Below are 26,148 nucleotides of genomic sequence, written 5' to 3'. Positions count from 1 at the left end.
TCTTCCAGACACTACAGTGACTCCGGGTAGGATTCCTTCCTCATGTAAACAGGTGTAATTCCCACTTTAGTCAATACATTCACACCGGCATAAAAACAGCCAGAGAGGAGAATCAGGTCCCTGCCTTCATTTTCCTTTTAAAGCCAGAGCATGGAGATTCAACACTAAGTTATCTCCATTTTCCACAACAAAACACACAGACTCGTAAATGCTCAAAGATCAATGTTCAGTTTTTTGTACAGGTGCCAGAACAGTTAAGCAGGCAATGTGAATGTTTGGATAAACAAAACTTTAAAACACTGCCATTTGGGAATGTTTTTCAGCAGAATGCTGCTAGACCTGGCTGGGGGAACTCTGTGCTATAGTTGCATTTGAGATGACAAAGGGGTACATCTTTCTATTTCATAATCGCTAACATAAGGATGTTTCTTCTTCCACCTGTAAAAAAGAAAACCCTGATCACACACATGCTCAAGCGATTATGTTCTGTACATTCTCTCCCTCCTCCTAGCACACACATTATAGGATGTATGGGGACAAGACTGCAAGATTACTTAAATCAGATATAGCATCCTCAGGGTTAAATATACCGTTTTCAATAGATCCACTGTTTAAGAAGGGGGAAAAAGAAAGATGAGGTTAGTCCATTTCTACCCTCCCATTCCTCCCAATGTGCTGTTATTAGTTTTCAGTTTATAACCTCTTCATGGCTACATATCACTCCTGCATCTTCTTTGTGGGAGCAGTTGTTTTTGCCAATGTCTGCATGTGTGCATTCCAGCAGGTTCTTCTCCTGCCCAGTGCACTCAACATCATCAAGAAGAATCCGAAGCGAACGTCCTTCCCCAAACTCCGCTCTCTTGGTTGCCCTGACAACATAAGGGAACCCTAACTGGCGACACACCACAGCTGCCGCCTTGGAGTTCCACAAGTCGTCACAAACAGTGCCCCACTCTCCATTGATGTAAATCTCCACCCTTCCCTGGTCTCTTCCTCTTGCTTGCCCGTTCATCAATCGCACTGCACCATTCAGGAGCTGGGGGGGAGACAGAGTGCTGGGAGGTTTGTTTTTCCTTCTCTGCCCTCTTCTTTCCCCACTCTTCCCCCCTTTCCTGGACTTTGGGGGTTTGGTTGTTGGTGTTCTGGAGGTCACCTGCACTCTATTTTGATTCCTTAGAAGGTTCAAGATTTGTTCCACCCAGTCTGGAGTAGTGGCATGGGGTGTTTCAGAAGTTGGCCTACCCCTGCGTGGGGCTTTGGTGGTGGTCCTTAATCTAGGCCGTTGGGTTGGTGTTTTCACAATCAGTTCTTATTGGGGGAAAAACAGAGGTAACGATAATGAGTCTATAAAGCTAGTACAATAGTTTAAAATGACTACATAAAAACAGTGCTAACTTATAGCTCCACTGTATTTAACTTCTGATGGAGTTTACTTTCTTGATCCTGTTGAGTAGTTAAACCAACATTGCACCAGCTAAAAGTTTCCAGTGTTTTAAGAATGTCTGGCTGCTGGAGATGACTGCACTGTTCAATGCCAATAAATAGGACAAAAAAGGAAACATTACCAAATTTGCATGTACAGTTTACCAACAGAACTTTAATGCGCGGACACATCGAGAGTCAGACTTAAATGCTGGATACTTCTGGCAAGAAACAGAGTTCTCTCCAAGTACCTCTTGCCCCTGCAGAAAGCATTTTTAAAGACATGCTTCTACTTCTGCTGTCTTCTTCATTACTAATGATTGGATCATTACCAGATTGTGAGAGCTCCAGCCTCCCCACTGTGCCAGATACTTTATTCAGTGTGGCTGGAATCACAGACATTCACAATCAATTCTCTCTGGTAACTGGAATGTGCAAAAAGAGCTGAGTTGCCAGGACAACACATAAAACAGTGGGTTTTTTTAAAACAGTCTTGAACTGCAAAGGGCTGGACGTATTTTACTGTTGCAGCTTCCAGGAATTACTGGACTTGCTTATTCATTCTATTTTTAAGTTAAAAATAAATATAGGATAGTCAAAGGGATAGTTACTTTAATCAGAATAATAATTAACCAAGTAGCTCTCCCAACGTTATGCATATTTGCAAAGATGTCAAAATTCTGCTGTTTAGCCTACGGACTTCCCCTCCAACTTCACTCATCATTCTTTTTAATATACAGAACGGAAAAAGTGTCAAACACCACCCTCTCCTAAATAACCCACATCCTCGACTGGCCAAGATTTGGAGGGGCTCAGTTTTTTGGAACATCCTCCCAGAATCCCATATGTTGGCAGGGGTGTCTTGTTTGTAGCATGAAAAGCATTCCCTATTCTGAAAGCTCAGCTTCTGAAGACAGAAAATAAATTGGGGAAACTGAGAATACAGAGAAGAGATTATCACACTCTGGAAACTTACACATTGTTGGGTTTAGGGCCTGATCTCACAATGTACTCAGCAATTCTGGAGCTCACTAATTGATAAAGTCTATCATTATGCAATAGTACATTTAGTAACAGGCAATCGATGGCGGGGGAGGTGGGGGATGCGTAAGCCAGAAGTTCAGCTATCTGACTGAACTGAATCTTTTGAGAGCATTTTCCTCATCCTTTCCTGACCTCTAAGTAACAGTGGCTCAGATCCAATCTCTCTCAAGGAGCTAATTTCCAGTCCTCTAATAACAAGACTTTTCACCCACTGAAGTGCTTCTGCCTATTAAGAGGTACTCCAAAATCCACTGTTTTCCTAATGGAAAGCACTGTAGAATTCAAGATTGCAGTGCAGAGATGGCAACACGCAGGGTTTAAATTCTCACAGACTATTTCCCAGAGCCCCAGGGCTTCTGCCCCACAACTGCGGGAGGGGGCAGGGCTCGGGGCTTCTGCCCTACCGGAGGCACCGGAGCTCCCACAGGTCTGAAAATATTTACCCGAGCTCTGCTCTGAATGGCTCTGGCTGAATTTAAGCCCTGGCACAGGGAATCCACGCTGCTCTTAATGAGACAGCCATATTGCTATCTACCACAGAAAGGGAAGATGGGAGGGAATGGGAAAAAGTCATGTAAGGAGGCACAGTCTAAGCTGAATGTTTAGTATGTCTATCCTAGGTATTTATATGGCCTCCCACCACCGCAGTATCTGAGTGCCTCACAATCTTGAATGTATTTATCCTCACAACACTCCTGTGATGAAGGGGAGTGCTGCTATCCCCATTTTACAGACATGGAACTGAGGCACAGAAAGACTAAGGTGAGGTCTATATCACAAACTGAAATTGGTATAACTACGTTGCTCAGGGGTGTGAAAAATCCACACCCCAAGCAATGCAGTTATATCAACCTAACTCCCAGTGTCGACAGCACAATGTCAAAGGGAGAGCTTCTCCCATCAACATAGCTACTGCCTCTCACAGAGGTGGATTAACTATGCCGACAGAAGAAGCCCTCCCATCAGCATAGGTAGTGTCTTCACTGAAGTGCTGTAGCGTTTTAAGTGTAGACCTGCCTCCATTGCCTTGCCCAGGGTTACACAGGAAGTCTGTAGCACAGCAGGGAATTGAACCAGCATCTCCCAAGTCCTAGGCTAGTGTCCCAACCATCCTTCCACTCCTTATATTAAAAAGGTGTAGACAGAAATTAATTTTAAGGATAGACTGGGTCTGAGGCTCTGGATGGTTTGTATATCCAAAAAGACAATGCTGGTTTTGAGTTTATATTTACGGATCAAAAATAAGGAGCAACAACAATACTCACTCTCCTTCGGCACAAACTTTATTAGCCTGCTTTTCACTTTCACTGACAAAGGCTCAAAACGGCATTTTCCTGGGGGTGCTCGCCTGTGAAAGAGGAACACAGACAATGCAGGATGAATTGCTTTCCAATGGTATCAGCAGCATTCTTTGTTTCCATTGTTTTTCAATGAATTTCGTACTTGTGGAAAAAAGGTCTATTTAAATGACCCAAATAAACTCTTATACCCCACCCCACAAAATCCTATTTATTCTGTATATCAGAGAGCTCAAATATTCACAAGCATGTGCAATATTTTGATAGCATTTTCTTGATCATTGCTGTATCCATCAAAGTACAAATCACTGGTGGGTTCAAGCGATACAGAAAGATATGAATCAAACTGAACAGAAAAAAAGCATAAAGCTATACAATATTTGTTAGATAGCTGAAATGAATGTCATGTTCACATGCAAGTTTCCAAGCCATCTCCATAGAAACAAGATGGCATGCAATCATTTATATATTTAAAACAAAAATACACTTCACTTTGCACCACAATTCACACAACAGAAAGGAGCCAGAAAGAATGATTTAAAATGGAAAATAAAAAGAATCTGGAATTTGTCATTGACAGCAAGTTAACAGTTTAAACAGCATCATAGATGCAATTCACTTCAAATTAGATTTTTACATTCAGAGTCCCTTTTAAAGAAGCATTCTCTTAAAATGCTACATTCATTTGACTCAAGCTTGTTTGCCATGGCAGCGTCCCTCACTTTTGAGAAGTTATACCCAGTACACAGCCACTTTTTCCTCTGATATTTGGTTTGTTATTTTCAGGGCTTCTGACGATTTTCAAAGCAGCGCAACAGTTGGATAATGCAGTCTGACTATTTGCATTCACACATGCAGCAAATAATCCCTACATAATTAGACTCGTTTGCATCTGCTGTGTCTGGAAAGAAGACTGTAGTAGCCAGACATGAAGAATAGCTCTCTCACTTATTGACTTATGGACACTATACTTTTGTAAGCCCTTGTACAAATCTTTATTTTTCCACTGCTATGCTCTATAATGAGTCCTACTAAGAAGACTTTCATTTATAATTTATAGATTGCCTGTTTTTCAAAATTTTAAATGTTTTTATGTGGTTTGATACTTGTATTTTAAAAAGGGATGCCCATGGTTTTAAGATGCTGGTTTGTACCATGGAAACTGCAAACATCTTTTTAATACATTCTATGGTATGCAGAAAATATTCTAAATTGTTTCAGTTGATGGGCAATGAGACGATCAGAAAAGAACTAGTCTGCAAAGGTGTCAGAAAAAAAAGAAAAGGGTGAAGTTCTGGAATTCAGAAGCTACCCATATGCAAGCAGAGAGATATTCTCTATAAATAAGGAGTTTTCCCATGCTGACTCGAAAAAGACGCTCAGAGAGCTGATGCCCAAATTTAGTTTATTTTAAATAAGCACATGTCTTAAAAAGCCTACTGGGCGCATTTATCTGAGGGCATTATTTGGTCCTTTAATAGTCATGTTTTAGTTAAATTAAAATCTATAAATCCTCCCCAAGATTCTCCTACATTGTTAATGTCCCAGATACAACAACTTCGTGCAATAGCATGAGATTCAAAAAGTGAAGCCCTAGTCTTCATGCCACTGTCCAAGCTAGTTCCACCATTATACAACAGCATAAATGGCAAAAAGTAAATTCAGTTTTTATTTTATTTTTCCTGTTTTAGTTATAGAAAGTGGTGGTGCTAATATCAGGCCGGGCTGCGCCCTTTAATTCACATAGAGAGGCCTCTCTGGGGACATGGACCTCACACCTCCCCTGCAGAAGATGTTGGCCAGCTGCAGAAGGTGCTCTGTGGAGGTGGGCTTTGTGCAGGAGGGAGCAGATGGGCTTGTCAGGAACATATCAACCACCTTGACAAAGGCAGCATCAGTTTGGGCAGAAGTCATGAGGCTCCATTGTCCCCTAATACAGCAGCCTCTGAGAGACTCGAGTGCCACAAAACCAGCTGCCGGCTTTTCAAGCTGCCACTGAATAACCCTCACAGCCAGGTAAGGTATACAACCCCCCTTCAAAGCAAATCCATGGACCACCCACCAACGCAGACTCCAACTCTGTGGAAACCCAGAGTATCCACCAGGAAGCTTACTCAGAACTCTCCAATATGAAGACAGTTCCTGTTTACACTGGTTTACTCTTTAACAAGGGACCAAGGTGAAACAAGGGCAATTTATTTCAGCCATAACCATCAATCACATTTGAACCCAGGTCCACAGAACCAAAATGTAGGTTTTGTAACAAGAGCATTTCTCACCGTGAGGTGTCTACTATTTTGTAAACTACTCCATTGGGAGCGGTGGCACTTGGTACTCCAGTAGACATGAAGTAAAGTTCTCCTTAGAAAAACAAATAAGAATTACTGTCTGGGAAGAGAAACCTGTCATGTAACCTATGCATCCATTTGAAAAGACTGAATATAAAATACAATAGACAGACAGAGAATGGGCTATGTACCAAGAATTATTCTGTGAAAATATTAACATAATTGGAGAAAATAGATTTTTATGAGGACAAATTTGATCAAATAAATTAGTTACAGATTATTCACACAGCTCAAACTGCCAGAGAGAATTTTATGTCAAAACTCACTGATTTCCTTCACACACACCTTTCTCCTCCCACCACACTCTTCATTCACCAGCCTGCCTACTGGAAAGGCTATCCTTTGGGTTCCTCAACCCTGCCTCACAGTGACTGGCTTCAGGCCTGCTTCTGAGGATATTCTCTGGGTTCCCCATCCCAAAAGTGCAGAGAGAAGGGGAGAGAGAAACAGGCACAGACCTGCTGGTTGGGAGAAGCCTTGACCTGCCAGACCCCCTAAGGCATCCCCTATGTATGCAGTGAAGAGGAGAAGGGGAAGCAGCAGCAGGAGAGTTGAGATCAAAGAAATCATGGGTGTGGGTGGGAATCAAGGATATCAAAGAGAAACCTTGTGTGCAAAATCCTGAGGTCTTTACTCTGATTTTGCTTGGGTAAACTCCCAGCTGCATAGGGAGCCTCAAGATTTGCCCCTGGATTTTAATTAAATTTTGCCATGACTCATCAATAATTTTTCCAGACATTTAACCTGAAAATAGTCACTGCCTACTAATGAGGTTAACTGTGCAAAGGAATGGACCCAAGCACATAAACTGACTTTTATGCATGCAGAACATACCCACCCATACAGTAGCACCACCTCCCTGCAGAGAGCTGATTTGGGAATTTTATGCAAATATCACAAGTATACCAAAAAGATTTGTGGTTTGCCATTGCACAGGAGCTGCTCCCACCCGTCAGAGTAGTAATCCTGAAAACAAGCATTTTAGTAAGGGAAGGCCCACTCAAATAACTGACTGGTAAAGTCATAAACAAACATCTCCGGACAGCAAAAGGGCCCAAGAGAAGATTATACCCTGAACTCAGTAGAGGAATATATTATTTTAGTGGTACCTTTTCTTTCCATTATACTGAAATGAATATATAGGAAGAACTAAACCTGTTAACAGATTACAAACCTGATACTCCATTGCACCTTGTACAGTCACTTATTCCAGTGCAGTGTAAGTGTAAAAAGCTACAGAATGGTAGGATTTTACATCCACTTTGCACTCTACGGGGGGCGTCAGCATTGTGTTTTAAAAACCCTGGCAGTGAGTCTCAGAGCCTGAGTCTACAGACTTGGGTTCGCACTGTGGTGCTAAAAACAGCAGTGTAGATGTTGTGGTTTGGGTTGGAGCGCTGGCTCTGAAGCCTAGGGAGGGGATAGGCTAATTATGTCAATAAAGGGTTTTATTTTTAAATATAAAAAAAGGGAAAAAATTGTAAATTCAGTTATTCAATTGCATTCAGCCTGCATTAATACCAAACATTGTCCGCTCAACTGTCCAGGAACAACAAAGCATTATAAAACCATACCTCAGGGATTGTGGCAGGAGTCATTGTAATCAGAAGCCAACAGACTTACATTACGTCTAAGAGCACAAATGCCTAAATTTCAATGTAGTGCATGCTGCTGCTTAGCAACCATGCTAAACATTTGTGGAGTGACTCTAATGTGTCTACTGCTATGAACTGTACAATGTGCTTATCCTTACTTCAGTCTCACATAATTAACAACATGAATGTACTAACACTTGACCAATGTCAAGTTTTCCCTTCAGATCCTCTTCCCCCACACCCCAGTTTCATATCATAAGAGCTCACTCTTGTAACATACAGAGCCAGTAGCTTATCCTGAAGCCTCGTCACAAATAATATTATTTAAAACCAAGGCCAAATACTTTACCTACTACCTGAGCAAAACTCTCATTGACATCAACGGAAGTTTTGCCAGAATATGAACCTAAAAGGAAATATACAATTGTTTGCAATTCACACATTGCAAGATACTAAAACAGTGTACAACTTCCATTCTGTTTCACTCTGAAAGGAGATTTACAATATTCAAGGCCAGTACGAGCAGGTTTCACTGTCACAGCTCATTGTGTCTAATTTTCTGTCAGTCATTAATAGTGTCCAGTCCAGATCTCTAAATGAGCCAAAAGCATAAGCCTGTTGTAACAAATACCAGACTCCTTTCATTTTTACTGTCAACCTTGTGGCCGCCCAGTTGCATCTACACTGCAATAAAAAAAAACTCTGGCACTGAACCTCAGAGCTTGGGTTAATTGATTCGTGCTCACAGAACTCGGGCTGTGGGGCTAGAAACAGCACTGTAGACATTCAGGCTTGGTCTTGAGTCCAGGCTCTGAGAACTTTCCCCCTCATGGGATTTCAGAGCCCAGGCTCCAGCCTAAGCCCAAACATCTACACTTCACTTTTTAGCCCTGCTGCCCAAGCCTTATGAGTCTGAATCAGCTGACCCTGGCCAGCCCCAAACCATGCTGTGGTTCTTTTCTTGCAGTGTAGATGTACCCCCCATATATTTCCTATGGCTTTTTCAAATTGGAGATTTAGGTTCCCGCTAAGTGATGTTTTAACGTATTTGTCCCCAGGCATTCGCTCCCCTCCAAATGGCAATGGGGCAGACGGTAATGCAAATGGATCCACAGTAAAAATAAATAAATAAAATGGCAAGCAACCCACTCCAAAACTGCTAATGGGCTCACCATTGCATGAGACACTGGCCACTTAAGGAAGAGAACATTATAATTGCTTGTTTTTAGTAGCTGTGAGAACTCGGGAGTCCAATTTTTTAATGTTTGGGCACACTCTGGATCTTACCTGAGCTACTCTCCAGAATGCGTGCTTCTTAACCTAAAAAAGTATTCTCATTCCAAGGTGTTTTGCTCTGAAAATAAAATACAACCACACTGTTCAGTGTAATACTATATGATTACCTGCCTCATCTTCAGCAAAAGAGATGATGTACTGATAATAATTATTGATAAGCCCAGGGAACACACACGTTTGTCCTGTTCCCATGCAAATTTCAGTGTACTGCCATTCTCCAGTAGAATCTTTCTCTTTCAATGACATTAAACGTCTGCAAGACAAAAAATAATTTTCAACAGGCAACTAGGACAGATACTTTTAATCTAGTAGTACCAAATGGAATAATTAAAAGAGTGCCCAATCCTGTGACGGATGTGTGCTCTCCACTCACATTAGATTCAATAGAAATGAAAGGGGATGAACACTTAATAGGACCAGAAACATTAAGATACATGGGCACAGACTCTCATGGGTATGTAGGTGCCTAACTCCCATTCGTTTCAATGGGAGTTAGGCACCTCCTGTGGCTGGATAGTGCAAAGCATTAAAGATGCACCAAAATACAGAATGGTCATTTACTCTCCTTTTATGGTTTTAAATCAATGTCAAAGCCACATCCTTTCACATGTACTGACACCAGGTGAATCAGCAATATCTATTGCTGGTGTGATAATCATATACCTTCACAATAACATGGAATAATGATTACATAAAAACATGTTATGTGAGTCATTTGTAATATGCAGTAAGGGTTTGCACTCAGAATAAACCAAGCAAAGAGTAGTAAGTCAGCGAGGGTTACACTGCAGAAGCATTTGCAGGCGTATGGAGCAAAAATGGAAGATTTCAGCTGGGGGTAATGCTTGCTGAGCGACTGGACTTACCCACTCATAAAATCACCAAATATGTACAGCCCATTCAGGTTTGGAGACTCACAACCTCGATAGACATAGCCTCCTATAACAGATTTCCCCATTTTGTGTGGATAAGCATAAATTGGAAGTACATCATCTGTAGGGGGAGAAGATATTGTGTCTTTCCTTGTTTTAAGTATGATACAGAATAGCTGTTCTATCAATAAAATGATAGATGGTTACTAGTCAGGGATGTGTACTATCAAATTCCCATCCAGCTTCTTGTTCTGTGCTAAACCAACTACTGAATGGAATCAAATTTATTTTTATTATACTTTGGCCTTTCAGGTCGCTTCTCCCAAACGGCTGTGATAACTAGGGGCTCCTTACCAAGAAACTGACCCAGTAATTAAGTGTACAAAATAATTTAATGGTGGACCTAAAGGCTCTGTGATTAGCCGCATGCTGTCATGGTAGATGCCTAGCTGTATTCCTGAGCCTGGTCTCTCCCCTCTAGAACAGGGCTGCAAGCATGAAAGAAACTGTATGTTCACAACCCTGTCAGAGGGAATCTCACATGTCACTCTGAAGTAGAGGAACTTACCCTTGAAGAGCCACAAAATAATTGTGGTGAGACATCGTGACAGTGTTGCCATATTTAATGCAAAATATTCAAAAATCATCACAAAACATCACCAGGGTAGAGAGTCATATTGTGACTCTCTAAGGCTCCATCTTAAAAGTTTCCTCACTCCCCTCCCTCTCTCCTCCCAAACTCCTGAATATAGGGACAGAGGGCATATGTATATGGGGGCAAGAGGGCATGCATTTCTCCTCTCTATCCCTCTTCTCCCACACAGCAGCTAGGAAATTGGAGAAGGGAAACATATTTCTCTCCCCATCCTGTTTTCCCTACACTTATTTGCTGGGAATCCAAAGGGCTCAGCACTCTCCTGCGTCTCTCAGCAAGTACTCCCGTGACTGGCGATTTGCTCCAGGAGAGCCCTGAATGGCAGCTTGATACTCAACCTGCTGCACTAGAGCCTCATCTCTCTGAAGTGACCACTGGAGCAGAGCTAGAATGGGCACTGATGAAATCTGAAGGGAATCCTAGGCAGCCCTCTTCTGTCAACAAATGTAACTCTCTGCGTTGGGAAGATGAGGGTAGTGTGGATGAGGAAAGCCAGGTGGGAAATCCCTTGTCGAGGACAAGAAACTTAATGAGCTATTTCCATAAAGAAAGCAGTTTACACAACATAAATACCGGACCGGATCCTGAAAGCTGCCAAGCCCTTCCCACTCCCCTTAACTTCATGGCGCATTCATGTATTGTAAGGGTCAGGGCAGATGGCTATATAAAAATTATACAGCATAGCTTCCCATCTAAAGTAGTTACTTCTGAAAACTTGTTTTATTTTAAAGAATCTATGAAAGCATCAGAAACTGTTCTGAACCCACGGTGTCACTGATAAAGAGCTTCCCATTAACGTAGCTTAAGTAACTGACACACAGAAAGGCATTAAAAGGACACTTAAAAGGCTACTTTTTCAGTGGCAGAAGGAAGAGAATTCAGACTTAAAATGTGCCACATGCCTTCCAACCCATTAACCCACATTTTATAGCTCTTAACGTCCTTTCCTATGTACCAATTCCCTTATATTTAAATTCATAGGAAGATGATGTTTACATGGCAAAAAGAAAAAAGTAAGGCATTGAACAACATAAAAACAAAATGGGCCAGATGCTTGGCTGGTGTAAAGTGGTGTCACTCCATTGGCTGCAGTGAAGCGATGCCAATTTACTCCCACTGAAGCTGTGGCCCAAAATCCAGACACATTTATGGCCTGGCGTGCCCTGAGATTTACTATGTTGACCAAACTGTAGCAGACAGCATGTGTACTGAGCTAAAGTGTTAAGAATAAAAAGTTAAGAGTGTTTTCCTTTTGGGATTAAAAAATAAATAATCACACTGCACAACAGAGTAGCCTTTTAAAAGCCGGCAGAGTAACCAATCCATGTAGGGGAATAATAGCTTGAAGAATCTCTTTATGAAGCTAAACCATTTACAAGTTATGGAGATAAATCAGTAAAATGTTACTATCTCAGGGGCAAGGTGTTGGATAAAGCCAATAGCTCTGACTTCCACACACTTGCATATTAGTGTAGTTTATGTAGCAAAAATGAAAATTGTCCCTCGTGCATATTTATCCAATTCACAGAACCACCATGAAAACTTGGCACAGTTTGGTATAATTAGCAGCATATTTGGCTACGAAGTGGAATAGCCAGGGCATTAAAGTTCAGTTCATTTTTCTCGTAACTCAAATGGCAAGAGTTTTTAATGTAACTTTCCAAGTCAGTTTGCTCCCAGGATGAGGCTGCATATGCCAAGTTTAAACCCAAAAATACATGTTAGCAACTGCACAATCAACCTGTGAAAGCAGAAGTCAATAATGGAAGTCCAGGCACCACCCAATATCAAGGTCATTTATTTAGAGTGTATAATTACCTAGTGAGGAATTGGCGCATAGTTTCTTATCATAACAGCTGAATCCTTCCCTTGCTCTCCAGCCATAATTTTTTCCTCTCTCTATAATGTCAACTTCTTCAAATTTATTCTGTCCTACATCTCCGCAGAAAAGTCGCCCTTTCCCTTCCTTTGTATAGGGTTCGCCCCGATCGAAAGAGCAGCGCCACATATTTCTCACCCCGTATGCATAGACTTCAGGTCGAGCTTTTGGGTCACTAACAAACGGGTTGTCTGGAGGGATTCTATAAAGAGGCCCATGGTCATTATTGTCCACATTGATCCGTAACACTTTGCCTAGCAATGTTGATCTGTATTTGTTCAAAAGAGAGAGGGGAAAAGACAGGACTCTCTTAAACACATATTCTTAACCAAAGATAAGTATTTTTTTAAAAAATGCAGTCTAAGATTTCATAATTTCTATTTCAGAAAACATAAAAGTCTTTCAGTGCATCAAATATTCATGTAGTTGAAGTTTATGGGAGCCAACCTACGCAGTTTAAAGTAAGCCAGAGCTTTGCCAAGGGCTTTAATGAGGGCAGGATTTAGTCTTACAGACAAAAGAAAAACTGATTTAAGTAAAAAATTAAGGGCCTGATTCTGCAAACATTTACACATTTCACTTTAAGCATCTGAGAAGATCTATAGACCTCAATGAGACTGCTATGGGAGAATGGGAGAAAAGTCAAGTTGGCAGGTTAGTGTTTGCAGGACTGCAGCCTAAGTGAATTTATTGTTCATGAAAAATGACAGATGGGCAGAAGCCCTCTATTTATCCCCAGAATAGGTGGCAGCAGCAGTGCAAGCTTCCTCACCAAGATCCAGCAGTGAGGATTACTGGGATCACCTCCAGGGTGAGGGCAGTTTCCTTGCCCAATCAGACACTGGCCTCTTTGCTGCCAACAAGGGTGCCAGTTGTGGTGGAGCTTTTTGTTATCTGGATAGTTTTACTTAAGCAACTGGACCAAGATCATCTATCTCATTTTGCATGGGCCACTGAACAGCCTTCATATAGTAATTACTTTTTGGGACTACCAACGTGGCAGATTTAAACTGGTGTCTTGGAAGTGAAAAGCTCTATAGCCCCCATCTAGATCCTAGAAAACTGGTCTCAGTTCAGGATATTGTGGCTAAAAATTTGGTTCGTGTTTCAGATTTTAATAGTTCTTTAAAAAACACATTAGTTACTGTTGTAATGTAAATTAGCATCATAACAACGCTTAATATGCAAAGAAAGGGTTGCAGTAACAAAGCTTCCTATATAGTAACAAGATTTATGACAGCACTTGGTTCATTATGGCATCTATGCAACATACTGAATGTGTAATGAAAATGAAATGCGGTGCATTGTCAGCAGCTAATTTCCAAATGTAAGTATTTTGGGTGTTTGTTCCGCACTGCAAAATGGAATAATCTAGATTAGGGAAGAGCTCTGTTCTGAATTATTTATTTTTAAATGAAGACATTTTGGTTTAATGGAAACATGGTCTAATGGATAAGATACAGGACTTGGTGTCACCATATCTAGGTTTTATTACATTATGGCATGAAATTAGAACCAAAGGAATTTTCTATAATTCCTGTTATTTTTACCTTAAAAAGGCAAGAATACTGCTTTAATGCCTGTTGAGGAAACTGGAATCACACATTTAAGGAAACAATAAACATAACTAGAAAAACAGTTCCTCTCCCCTTGGCTTATCTTTTCTACTTAACCCCCCTCCCCAACCCACCCCCACACACAAAGTTGCACACACACTTAAAGGCTCATACTTGTTTTGAGCATTTCCAAACGTCCCAAAAGGATCGCCAGCCATGCCTCCATCCCCAGTAAATATGTAAAGATAACCATCATCTCCAAAGAGTAGCTCTCCTCCATTGTGATTGGAAGCTGGCTCTTCTACCTCCAGAATTATCCTGATCAAAACCAGGAATGAAGCATTATCAATATTGGGTAACTTATAAGCAAAAGGCACAGTAGCACAATAGCCTAAGTTCAGCATTTGAGACATGAAATTGTATGAGGACCAGGAAAAATACAAATCTTCCTCTACGCCCTGGTGATAGAATTTTGCTTTGTCCTCGCTCTAGAGAAATCAGAGATTTTTCTTTAACACGCTACATGCAGTGGGCCAGCTTTTGATTTCAGACACATTATTTTTTGAGCCATATAATATTGTGCACTAGTCATCTGGAATCCCAAATGGTGCAACAGGGCAGACACAGTTGATTTTATTATTTTAGATAAATCCACAAAATTTTCAATGATATGGAACCATCACATTGTGCAGTAAGGAACCTATGTAACCATGTTTATGATTATTACATGCAAAATGTATTCTTTTAAAATAATATTGTTTGCACTTCACACATTTCATAATTTACTGTGCATATTTTGGTTTAGCATATGCAGTATTTTTTTTTTTTTGTTATCCCTGTCCTCCCCCTCTTTGTACCTTTTGTTTGTCATACACAGTTGTTTCTTCTTGTTTCCAGTCAGACTGTAAACTATAAGGTCCAGGACCGAGTTCTACCTATGCATTTGCACAGTGCCCGGCACAATGTGGCTACAATTCTGATTGGGGCTTTCTGAGCTACTGCTTTACAAATATTAAATAATAACAATAACAAAGCTCAAGGCTTGAGGCAGAAATTATTAAGGAGAATTACAGATGCATATTTCACTTGCTCCTGGAATCTGTACATTACTGAACCACAAACTTAAATGATTTTTAAAGGGATATCCTTAAAACATATTCACACTGTGTCAAGACAAGTATTCTGATTATTGTTCAAAGCAACACCTAACATTATTGTTAACTGAAAGAAATTTGAGGAAAGAAATCTTTTTTCAGCTGGTTTACTTTGTGCATTTGGCATCACTTTAAGTATAGCAAACAGTTAAATATAGGAAAACATGATAAAAAAAGTACACATTTTGGCAGTGGGATTCAGGGGCAAGTGTAACACTTGAAATGTATTTTATTTTCTTATTTTAAAAAACCCACTATATTTCAAGTTGACAGTCTCTCTCTAATATCTGTAAAAATAATTGATCAGATAATAACAAATCACAGTATCTTGCATTAATGTTGTCCCCTCTCCTTCTGAAAGATCCTAAAGCGCATTGTAAACAGATAAACTAGCCATGTAGGGATCAGTTCATCCACCACTAAACTTCATCACCTCTAGAATGGAGTAGCTGTTCAAGACCACATCAAAACACTACCCAAGCGTAAAAGTGAAGAAGGATACTGTAAGTAATAGAAACCTTCTTTCTGTTCAGCTCCTCCCAAAGCAAAGGGATTCTGCAGTACAGCAAGACAAACTAGTAAACCTGAAGGCAAACAGAATAGATACATTCTCACTCTTAATGCTAATGGAACCCCACACAGGGTTACAGGCCTGACTATCCATCTCTGGACAATATTCACAGTGAAGTCAATGGAAGCCTTGCCAAAGTAAGGACAGCAGGACCAGGGTTTGCTTTTTTCAGGTTGCAGCATGAATCTATTTTTGTAATGAACATTGTAGTAGCGACGGAAGAGGTTACAAACTTAGAGCCTGATGGATCTTCATTCAACAGGACAGCACGAGAGTGAACGTTTGCAGGGTTAGGCCCCTGATCCATTTCTCAAGGCTCTTCTCCTGTCCACATCTAAATTTCTTTTAAAGACTCACTTCTGCCATTCTGCCTACAGGGAACTAAGTTGACATATATAAACTGTCGTTCCTCTTCCCTGAGCCTCTGCCTGTCAGTAGACTGTGACTTCTTTGGAGCAAGGATCACTCATTCTTGAGTGTTTGGAAAGTACCTAACACACTGTGGGTGCTAGCATAAAGATAATAAAATTAATAATATTCAGTGCTCTCATAAAACTGTCATTTTGAGGTCCTACTCCAGATTATAAACTTTATAAACCCGTCCTCCTTTGTCCTACATGCAAAACTTCAATTACCTTTGCACTGTAGGTGCAGAGCAACAGCAGAATCAGATTAGCTAACTCAGAAGCCATAAAACATTTTTAATAAGAAAAATATAGCTGTGCTTAAAAATAGTGCAGTTAATGTGTTTGGCCTGTGCCTTAATTCCGTATATTAAGCAATGAAACACCCACATTTTTGAAAGCAAAACCTTACACTGCCTTCAATGATGCCTTGTTTTAGAAGAATAAGATGCTCCAATTCACTGTAATGCAAACTTTTAAAACGCAGAAGATTATTACATGCAAAATGTATTATTTTAAAATAATACTGAATGCACTTCAGACATTTCCTAATTTACTGTACATATTTTGGTTTGGCATATACAGTAATTAAAAAGTTATCTTATATAGTGTCTCATACAAATGTATCTCAGGATGTTGCACAATTATTGCACGTTTCTATCTACCTAAGGTATTTATAGGGTCCCTCATTACCATAGTATCTGGGCTCCTCATAATATTTAATTAATTTATCCTCACAACACCCTGTGAGGTAGAAATGTGGTATTAATTCCCATTTTACAGATAGGGAACTGAGGCACAGAGAGGCTAAGTGACCTGTCCAAGGTCACACAGGAAGTCGGTGGCAGAGTTGGGACTTGAAATGACGTCTCCCAAGCCCTAAACTAGTACCCCGAACCATCCTTTCTCTGAATTTTGTGCCTATAAGAGTAATAAATAATAACAGATACTATAGATGTGGAATTATATGACACTTCAGGATAGCTGAAGGAGATACTGAAAGGCACTGAGAAGAGTGAACAGGTAGATTTTAGGAGGACATTTTAAAAGAGATAGATAGATAAAACAGATGCAGTCAAAACAGAGGTATAGAGAGGCTGTCTATGAGGGCAATAGCACAGAAGAAAGTCCTTTCATATCAATGTGTGTGAGACTGTGGGGAGGGAAGGAAAAGAAGTGTATGCTAGATGAGCATATGAAGTGGCAAGTAAGGTGGTTTTCAGAGTTTCTGCTTTAAGACTGATGAATTAAAATATTATTTTCTAATAACTTTAAATGTGCTGAGCTGATGAGCCCAAAATGTGCTCATAACAGTGTGATTATAAGAAGAGCACGGCAAATTCAAATAAATGCAACTGTATTTATTTCATTCCAAAAGATACATATTTATTTGAATGCACAACACCACAGGAATGCAACATCACTCAGCTAAGCATATTGGGCCAAATTAATCTTTGGTGTAACATCGCTGACTTGATTTATATTGACTTCAGTGACATTCCAGTAGGGATGAATTTGACTCACACAGTGCAGAACTTGAAAGTGTGGTCAAGGTTTCTCTAGCTCCTTTTTCTTTCTTATGCAGCCGTCAAACCAAGGAAATTAAATGCAAAAAACTTTATGCAACATTATAGTTATATCTTTAGATGTTCAACGGTTAGGAAATTCAAATTTTTTTCCAGGGCAATTGTAATTCATCTACATTGAACATGTATCTTTTATACCTTAATACATACCTGTGCAAAAAGAAGCAGCTACAATTACTCTTGGGGAAAGGGTTTTGAATTTTCTGATCTTTGTACATTAAAATAAAATCTCAATTATAAATTAATGTCCTTTTTCCCCTTTAAAGTTACAGCATAAAGAGACTAGGACTTACTTCATATAAAATTAGAATGAAAGAGCAATATTAAGCCAAATAAATCTTGTTTATTGTTTTAGCAGGCCTTTAAAAATGCATGAAATTTTCTTTGAAATCTTAAATAATTTTGACAGATAAATGTGCATACAATACCTTTCAGAACTATGGTCCAAAGTATTCATGTCATCAGGAGAAATTCTGAACTCACTTATTCGGATTCTCTCTTCAAAATGAACTTCAACTGAATAGTAGACATACACTTTACCATTAAATTTGAATTTAGGATGGAAGACAATACCTAGAAAACCTCTCTCGTCTCCTTCCCAAGGTGAGGTTAGTACGGCTTCGCTGATGTTCAGAAATGGCTTTTCCAGCCTTGACCGATCTGGGAGGTAGGTCCAAACTAAACCAACTTGTTCGGCAATGAAAAATCTGTGAGTTCCATCATGTGCATGCACCATAGCAACAGGATTCCGCAGACCATTAGCTACCTCTGCTAGGCACAACTGGAGACAGCCCTCTGAATTGGCAGTCACGAACCCAAGGTTTTGATTAAGATTCTGATTTACCAGCAGGCGAGGGAAACAATAGTCCACATCATCAAGTGACAAATAGCGGCAGAACTTTGCCATATTGTTTTCCAGGGCCAATAATTCTTTGTCCATAGAGAGATAGCGAAACATGGACCTGCATTTTTGCCACACCTGCTCACAGTATTCTTGGCAAAGTCCTGCCACTGTCCGCAAGGGAGTGGAAGGATCCTCAGCATCATACAAGTGAGCAGCATAGGGGGAGCATTCCTACGGAAAGAGCGGAAACCTCAGTCACTTCAAAATGTGGCCGAAAAAATTTCACCAAAATATGAAACGTCATTTTATCACAACATGCATGTGACTCACTGTGCAAATATATTTACATACGTAAAGATCTCAGACCTTTGAAAACGATTCATCCCAACAATCGAGGTAATAACCTCAAGTACAGATGGTGGGAGCCAGGTTTCAATGAGAGTTCTCAAATGTGGATTCAGGTATTCAAGCCTGAGTGACAACACAAAAAAACTGGACCCAGGCTCATGGGTATGCTTAGTGTATATCACGCCAATGTCCTAACAGAGGAAAAGTGAAGTTTTGTGTTACAGGCTCTATTGTCCAAAGATAGAGAGTCACCATTGCTCTACTCCAGTGTAATGCTGGAGCAACTGCATTGAAATCATGGAGTCACACCTGTAACTATAAAACTGGACCAACACAGAAGAATCAGGTCCCAAAATTTCCACATTGAAAGAAGCAGCAACTGAGCCATAGCTTTCTATAGCTTCCATTCCTCTTCAGCGGACAAAGGCATGCACTGCTGTAACAGCTACATAGAGTGAGGGCCACAGGTCTGTGAGCACAAACTACATCTGAATACCCAACTACCTGACTAGCGAGTGCAAATGCATCTTGAGACCATTAAACTAGACTGTAAACTCTTAGGGTATAGAGACTATTCATGCTATGAGTAGGGCTGTACCAAATTCACAGCCATGAAAAAAAATTACAGTCTGTGAAATCTGCTCTCCCCCCCATGAAAACTGGTCTTTTGTGTGCTTTTACGCTAATCTATACAGACTTCACTGGGGCTCCTGACCCAAAAGGGAGTTGCAGGGGCATCGCAAGGTTATTTTAGGGGGGTTGCAGTATTACCACGCTTACTTCTGCACTGCTTTCAGAGCTGGGCGGCCAGAGAGCAGCGACTGCTGGCCAGGATCCAAGCTCTGAAGGCAGCACCCCACCAGCAGCAGTGCAGAAGTAAGGGTAGCAGTACCACAATCCCCCTGCAATAACCTGGCCCCTCCCAACTCCTTTTTGGGCCAGGACCCTTGCAATTACAACACGGTGAAATTTCAGATTTAAATAGCTGAAATCATGAAATTTATGATTTTTAAAATCCTATGACTGCAAAATTGACCAAAATGGACCATGCATTTGGTAGGGCCCCAGCTATGAGATGTTACAGTGCCTATCATGAAAGGGTTCCAATCCAGACTGGGCCCTTTGGTAGCTACTGCAACACAAATAAACAACAGTTTATGAAGATGCCCTGCTTAAGAACTGAATCAAATTCATATAAGGGTTACCTATCATGAGCACATTTTCTTGACATAAGAAGTCACTTAAATCCAGAAAACTACTTGTCTCTTACAAACTGACCAAAACACCCAGTTCTCTTGGTTTTCAGGTGTTTTTTCTTGTCAAGTAATAATATATTACTTTCCACTTCTGATGCACCTTCCAGCCAAAGGTATTAAAGTGCTTTATAACAATGTAATAAGCCTCAGTTGGTAAGGATTTTTAATTTCAAGTGATAGATAAGTAAATTGAGACAAAGAGAGGAAGAATGATTTATCACATATCACTAAGTCAGTCTGTGGTATAGCTGGGAAAAGAAACCAACTCTCTTGAATAAATCTGCTTTAATTATAGGGCCACACGTCTCCTAAGCAAAATGGGCTTAATTTAAAAACAACAACAACATACAGATTAGGTCATTAGTCAATGATGAAAAGAAAAAACATCCAAGATACCTATATTTAAATTAGCTGGTAAATATACACAATTGTACTACGCACAATATTTCATTTTTATAATAGTTCTGGCATCTCCCATAATAAAGCAAGGGACTATGTAACAGATCTGGTTAGTGTATAATAAGATTTCTTATTATGTCAACCTATTCATTGCAAAATGAAGGTTATTATGCTGATTGCCCTTCAAATGAACAGCAATTAATGTGAAAAAAAGGAGATTCAATGAGACAAAACACCAAAACTGCATCCACAGATTGAGTAACTGCACACCAATTCACTTATGCAAATGTAAAAGTGTGCAAGGCATACCAGATAAGCTGGCATATTTCCTGGTGCATTTGTTGTGGCCATGATTGAAAATTTGGTCTTAAAAGTCAAACCTTAATACAAAACAGCAAGAAAATTCCAACTTAAAACTATTATAGCATTCATATTGGCCACACATGCATAGCTCACGTTGACATCAATGGAGTTTCACACGCATATGGAGAAGAAAACAGACTCACATTAAATGCTGTAGTACATATGGTTCTCTGACAGGGTATCTCAAACCAGGCAGTCATCTTACACTCCATATGCACCGTAGACCAATATTTTGGTTTCAATACAGGAGATAAAAATGGCATAGAAGCAGGAATGCCTAATTCCTTTGTTACTGTGTTTGATCTTTAGGGCTTGTCTATATTACCTGCTCGATCGACGGGCGGCAATCGATCCAGAGGGGTCGAAGATGCGATAAATCGACCGCTGAGCGCTCTCTTGTTGACTCTGGTACTCCACCAGGGCGAGAAGCACAGGTGGAGTCGACGGGGGAGCGTAAGCCGTTGACTTACCGCAGATCTAAGTATGTCAACTTCAGCTACATTATTCATTTAGCTGAAGTTGCGTAACTTAGATTGATTCCCCACCCACAGCGTAGACCAGCCTTAGTCTTAAGTCAATGTTAATAACAGAAGATATTGTGGATAACTTATATGCAAATCATAACACATCTGTGGTGCCATTTGTATACACACAGTAACATCCCATTGGAAGTGATGTACAAAAGATTAACGACCAGCCAGATACTGCACTGAACCATGTTTCTGTAGTATTTTCCACTACTAAAATGCTCAAAGTTGGGAGACCTTCTGATTCTGAATCCGAAACACAAGAAGCCTGATCTTGAAATTCTTTGCTTGTGAATCAAGTGGTGCATCCAACCCCTAATGTTACTTTATTTGTTGTGTTCAGTTAGTTATAACGTTGACTGACTTTGCACTGAATTCATGGCACAGCATAACCAGCAGATCTAAATTCTCTTCTACAAATTACAAGCTACACTGTTTTATTAATGCTTTTAATTGAACTCTTCTAGGGCTTGATCCAGAGCACATGGAAGCTAGTGGACAAGACTGGGCAGGCCAATACCGTGATAAGAACTGAAAGAAACACTGTCAGTAATTTAAGTAGCTGGCTGGATATGCCTCAATTATTTAGGCAGCTAACTTATAGAGTTACGAAAAATATTTACCTAAGGATTGACATTAATTGCAACAATTAGAATCAGGATTTGGTACTCAGATCCAGCAATGATTTACCTGTGGTATCAGTCTGGCAGTTCTGATGCAAGTTTTGAGAAAAGTGTTCTACCTTCCACTTAACCTTTGATATTTCTTATCAATTTCAACCTAGGAAGCACAATACTCTTACTTTTAATAATGATATACTTATTTAGGAGGTTGTAGTTTAATGGGAATCAAAGCCTTTGCCCTCCATCTCTTCACAAAAGTTTTCAGCAGGCTGTACCCATACATGTAATTATTTTCACTTTATATAGTTTGTCCTCAGCCCCTTCCTTGCTGCTTTGCAGCACTAAAGCAGCCTTAACTGGCCCCTTGAAAATTTCACCTGTGATGGAAAGCCTTTGAATAGCATAAAGCAGGGATTGGCAAACTTTGGAACGCAGCCTGTCAGGGAAATCCGCTGGTGGGCCGGGACCATTTGTTTACCTGCAGCATCTGCAGGTTTGGCTGATCACAGCTCCCAATGCCTCGGTTTGGAAAGGGACGGGCAGCAGGGGGTGTGGTGTCACCTGGCCGAGCAGGCACTGCAGGAAGGGGAGGGGCAGCAGGGGGTGTGGTGTCACCTGGCCGAGTGGGCGCTGCGGGAAGGGGAGAGGAAGCAGGGGGTGTGGTGTCACCAGGCCGAGCAGGCCCTGCGGGAAGGGGAAGCGGAAAGGGAGCAGGGGGTGCGGTGTCACCTGGCCGAGCGGGCGCTGCGGGAAGGGGAGCAGGGGGCGCGGTGTCACCGGGCAGAGCGGGCGCTACGGGAAGGGGAGGGGGAGCAGGGGGTGCGGTGTCACCGGGCAGAGCGGGCGCTGCGGGAAGGGGAGGGGCAACAGGGGGCGCGCTGTCACTGGGCAGAGCGGGTGCTGCGGAAAGGGGAAGTGGAGCAGGGGGCGCGGTGTCACCGGGCAGAGCGGGAGCTGCGGGAAGGGGAGGGGAGCAGGGGGCGCGGTGTCACCGGGCAGAGCGGGCGCTGCGGGAAGCGGAGGGGAGCCGGGGGTGCAGTGTCACCGGGCTGAGCGGGTGCTGCGGGAAGGGGAGGGGAGCAGGGGGCGCGGTGTCACCGGGCCGAGCGGGCCCTGCGGGAAGGGGAAGTGGACCGGGGGGTGCGGTGTCACCGGGCAGAGCGGGCGCTGCGGGAAGGGGAAGTGGAGCAGGGGGCGTGGTGTCATCGGGCAGAGCAGGCGCTGCGGGAAGGGGAGGGGAGCCGGGGGCGTGGTGTCACCGGGCAGAGTGGGCCCTGCGGGAAGGGGAGGGGAGCAGAGGGCGCGGTGTCACCAGGCAGAGTGGACCCTGCGGGAAGGGGAGGGGAGCAGGGGGCGCGGTGTCACCGGGCAGAGCAGGCCCTGCGGGAAGGGGAGCCGGGGGCGCGGTGTCACCTGGCCGAGCGGGCGCTGCGGGAAGGGGAGGGGAGCAGGGGGCGCGGTGTCAGCGGGCAGAGCAGGCGCTGCGGGAAGGGGAAGTGGAGCAGGGGGCGCGGTGTCACCGGGCCGAGCGGGCCCTGCGGGAAGAGGAAGTGGACCAGGGGGTGCGGTGTCACCGGGCAGAGCGGACACTGCAGGAAGGGGAAGTGGAGCAGGGGGCGCGGCAGAGCGGGCGCTGCGGGAAGGGGAGGGGAGCAGGGGGCGCGGTGTCACCGGGCCGAGCAGGCGCTGCGGGAAGGGGAAGTGGAGCAGGGGGCGCGGTGTCACCGGGCCGAGCGGGCGCTGCAGGAAGGGAAGGGGAGCAGGGGGTGCGGTGTCACCGGGCCGAGCGGGCCCTGCGGGAAGGGGAGGGAAGCAGGGGGCGCGGTGTCACCGGGCCGAGCGGGCCCTGCGGGAAGGGGAGGGAAGCAGGGGGCGCGGTGTCACCGGGCCGAGCGGGCCCTGCGGGAAGGGGAGGGAAGCAGGGGGCGCGGTGTCACCGGGCCGAGCGGGCGCTGCGGGAAGGAAAGGGGAGCCGGGGGCGCGGTGTCACCGGGCCGAGCGGGCGCTACGGGAAGGGGAGGGGAGCAGGGGGCGCGGTGTCACCGGGCCGAGCGGGCGCTGCGGGAAGGGAAGGGGAGCCGGGGGCGCGGTGTCACCTGGCCGATCGGCCGCTGCGGGAAGGGAAGGGGAGCAGGGGGCGCGGTGTCACCGGGCCGAGCGGGCGCTGCGGGAAGGGGAGGGGAGCCGGGGGCGCGGTGTCACCGGGCCGAGCGGGCGCTGCGGGAAGGGAAGGGGAGCCGGGGGCGCGGTGTCACCTGGCCGATCGGCCGCTGCGGGAAGGGAAGGGGAGCAGGGGGCGCGGTGTCACCGGGCCGAGCGGGCGCTGCGGGAAGGGGAGGGGAGCAGGGGGCTCGGTGTCACCGGGCAGAGCAGGCGCTGCGGGAAGGGGAGGGGAGCAGGGGGCGCGGTGTCACCGGGCTGAGCAGGCGCTGCGGGAAGGGGAGGGAAGCAGGGGGCGCGGTGTCACCGGGCCGAGCGGGCGCTGCAGGAAGGGGAGGGGAGCAGGGGGCGCGTTGTCACCGGGCCGAGCGGGCCCTGCGGGAAGGGGAGGGGAGCAGGGGTGCGGTGTCACCGGGCCGAGCGGGCGCTGCGGGAAGGGGAGGGGAGCCGGGGGCGCGGTGTCACCAGGCAGAGCGGGCGCTGCGGGAAGGGGAGGGGAGCCGGGGGCGCGGTGTCACCGGGCCGAGCGGCCGCTGCGGGAAGGAAAGGGGAGCAGGGGGCGCGGTGTCACTGGGCCGAGCGGGCGCTGCGGGAAGGGGAGCCGGGGGCGCGGTGTCACTGGGCCGAGCGGCCGCTGCGGGAAGGAAAGGGGAGCAGGGGGCGCGGTGTCACTGGGCCGAGCGGGCGCTGCGGGAAGGGGAGCCGGGGGCGCGGTGTCACTGGGCCGAGCGGGCGCTGCGGGAAGGGGAGCCGGGGGCGCGGTGTCACTGGGCCGAGCGGGCGCTGCGGGAAGGGGAGGGGAGCAGGGGGCGCGGTGTCACCTGGCAGAGCAGGTCCTGCAGGTGGCTGGCGCAGGCGGCGTAGACAGGCTGGGCCAGGCGGCCGCTCAGGCTGTAGTACCGCTCCATCAGCGCCCGGTCCTGCTCCATGTCGCAGCAGCCGAAGTCCGAGTACTGCACGCAGAAGTCGAGCGGCTGCGGCGGCCTGAAGGGCGGCTTGAAGTCCAGGCACTGCGGGTGGGGTCGCACCTGGCCTAGCCCGGCCAGCAGCAGCAGCGCCAGGAGCGGGGGGCCCGGCCCCGGCTCCGGCCCGGCCCCCACGGGACCCGGCGCCGGCCTGCCATGTGCCATGCTGGGCGCTGGGCTCAGTGCGGCCGGCAGCCTGGCCCCCGCCCGCTCCCTCGCCCCGCCAGGGCGGGCTCGGGTTATGCAATCCCCCGGGCCGCCCCTTTGGCTGCACGTCGCCCGGCCGCTCCCACCCCTCCGGCGCTCGGGGCAGCCTGGCCGCGCCGGAACCCAGCGGGCCGGCAGAGGCGATTCGCCGGCCGCTGGGGCGGGAGCTGGCCGGTCCCGCTCTCTCCTGCTAACGGTGCCCTAGGGCCGGGGGCCCCGGCGTCAGGCTGAAGCGCCGCCCCGGCTCTGGGCAGAGCCAAGAGCAGCTGCAGGGAAGGAAGCGCACGTAGAAGAAGCAATTTTCGCAAAGAAATATGGGCTGCGGCTCCCGGGGGGGCAGCTCCACATAGCTCAGGGCTGTGAGCAGTTCCCCCCCCCCAGCCTATGGCGACACATAAAACCCCACAGTGACATAGGTGCTGCTGCGGCACTTCCGATACTACAGCCAGCGGAGGGGTTCTCCCAACTCCACCTCCACAAGAGGCCATGGCTAGGAGAATTCCTCACTCCAGCTGGCACTGTCTACACCAGGGACTCAGTCAGTTTAGCTACGTGGGGATTTTTCACACCCCTGCGCAACAGAGCTGGGTCAATCTGATTTTGTCGTGTTGTCCAGCCCTAAGAGATGTATTTAGGTCAATTTAACCCCCAGAGTAGACACCGCGAGGTGGATGGAAGAATGCTAGCTACTGCCTTTCGGGGAGGTGGATTAACTACAGCAATGGAAAAAGCCCTTCTGTCACTGAAACGAGTGTCTATGCCACAGGTTGCTAACC

At 44.8% G+C, this 26,148-nt stretch overlaps 1 protein-coding gene across 2 annotated transcripts; it reads right to left on the bottom strand.

Annotated features, from left to right (window-relative positions):
- Positions 1 to 207: 207 nt before the first annotated feature.
- On the bottom strand, positions 208 to 25,670 carry HHIPL1 (HHIP like 1). Of its 2 annotated transcripts, none has more exons than XM_037900933.2 (9): positions 25,022 to 25,670; positions 18,109 to 18,755; positions 14,140 to 14,283; positions 12,349 to 12,677; positions 9,870 to 9,996; positions 9,111 to 9,256; positions 6,044 to 6,125; positions 3,732 to 3,814; positions 208 to 438 (listed from the first exon to the last, which is right to left on the bottom strand). In XM_037900933.2, the coding sequence occupies exons 1-9, from the start codon at positions 25,328 to 25,330 to the stop codon at positions 398 to 400; spliced, it is 1,908 nt and encodes a 635-aa protein (XP_037756861.1). In that variant the 5' UTR covers positions 25,331 to 25,670; the 3' UTR covers positions 208 to 397. The 2 variants fall into 2 exon arrangements, with proteins under 2 accessions (XP_037756861.1, XP_037756860.1); XM_037900932.2 differs by having other exon boundaries at positions 208 to 1,308; positions 25,022 to 25,653.
- Between the last annotated feature and the right edge of the window lie 478 nt (positions 25,671 to 26,148).

The sequence above is a fragment of the Chelonia mydas genome, chromosome 6, assembly GCF_015237465.2.
Source record: "Chelonia mydas isolate rCheMyd1 chromosome 6, rCheMyd1.pri.v2, whole genome shotgun sequence".
In the NCBI taxonomy this organism is placed as follows: domain Eukaryota; kingdom Metazoa; phylum Chordata; order Testudines; family Cheloniidae; genus Chelonia; species Chelonia mydas.
The sequence above is the reverse complement of the archived record's forward strand: the minus strand, read 5'-3'. Positions and strand labels throughout refer to the sequence as shown.

What these genes read in the sequence shown, in the direction of transcription:
- HHIPL1 (XM_037900932.2), bottom strand. Translation starts at nt 25,330, where the DNA reads ATGGCACATGGCAGGCCGGCGCCGGGTCCCGTGGGGGCCGGGCCGGAG. An exon ending in TTTGGAAATGCTCAAAACAA is followed by an intron (nt 12,678 to 14,139) that starts GTATGAGCCTTT and finishes GAACAAATACAG; the next exon opens with ATCAACATTGCTAGGCAAAG. An exon ending in AAAATAGTAGACACCTCACG is followed by an intron (nt 3,815 to 6,043) that starts GTGAGAAATGCT and finishes CCTCTTTCACAG; the next exon opens with GCGAGCACCCCCAGGAAAAT.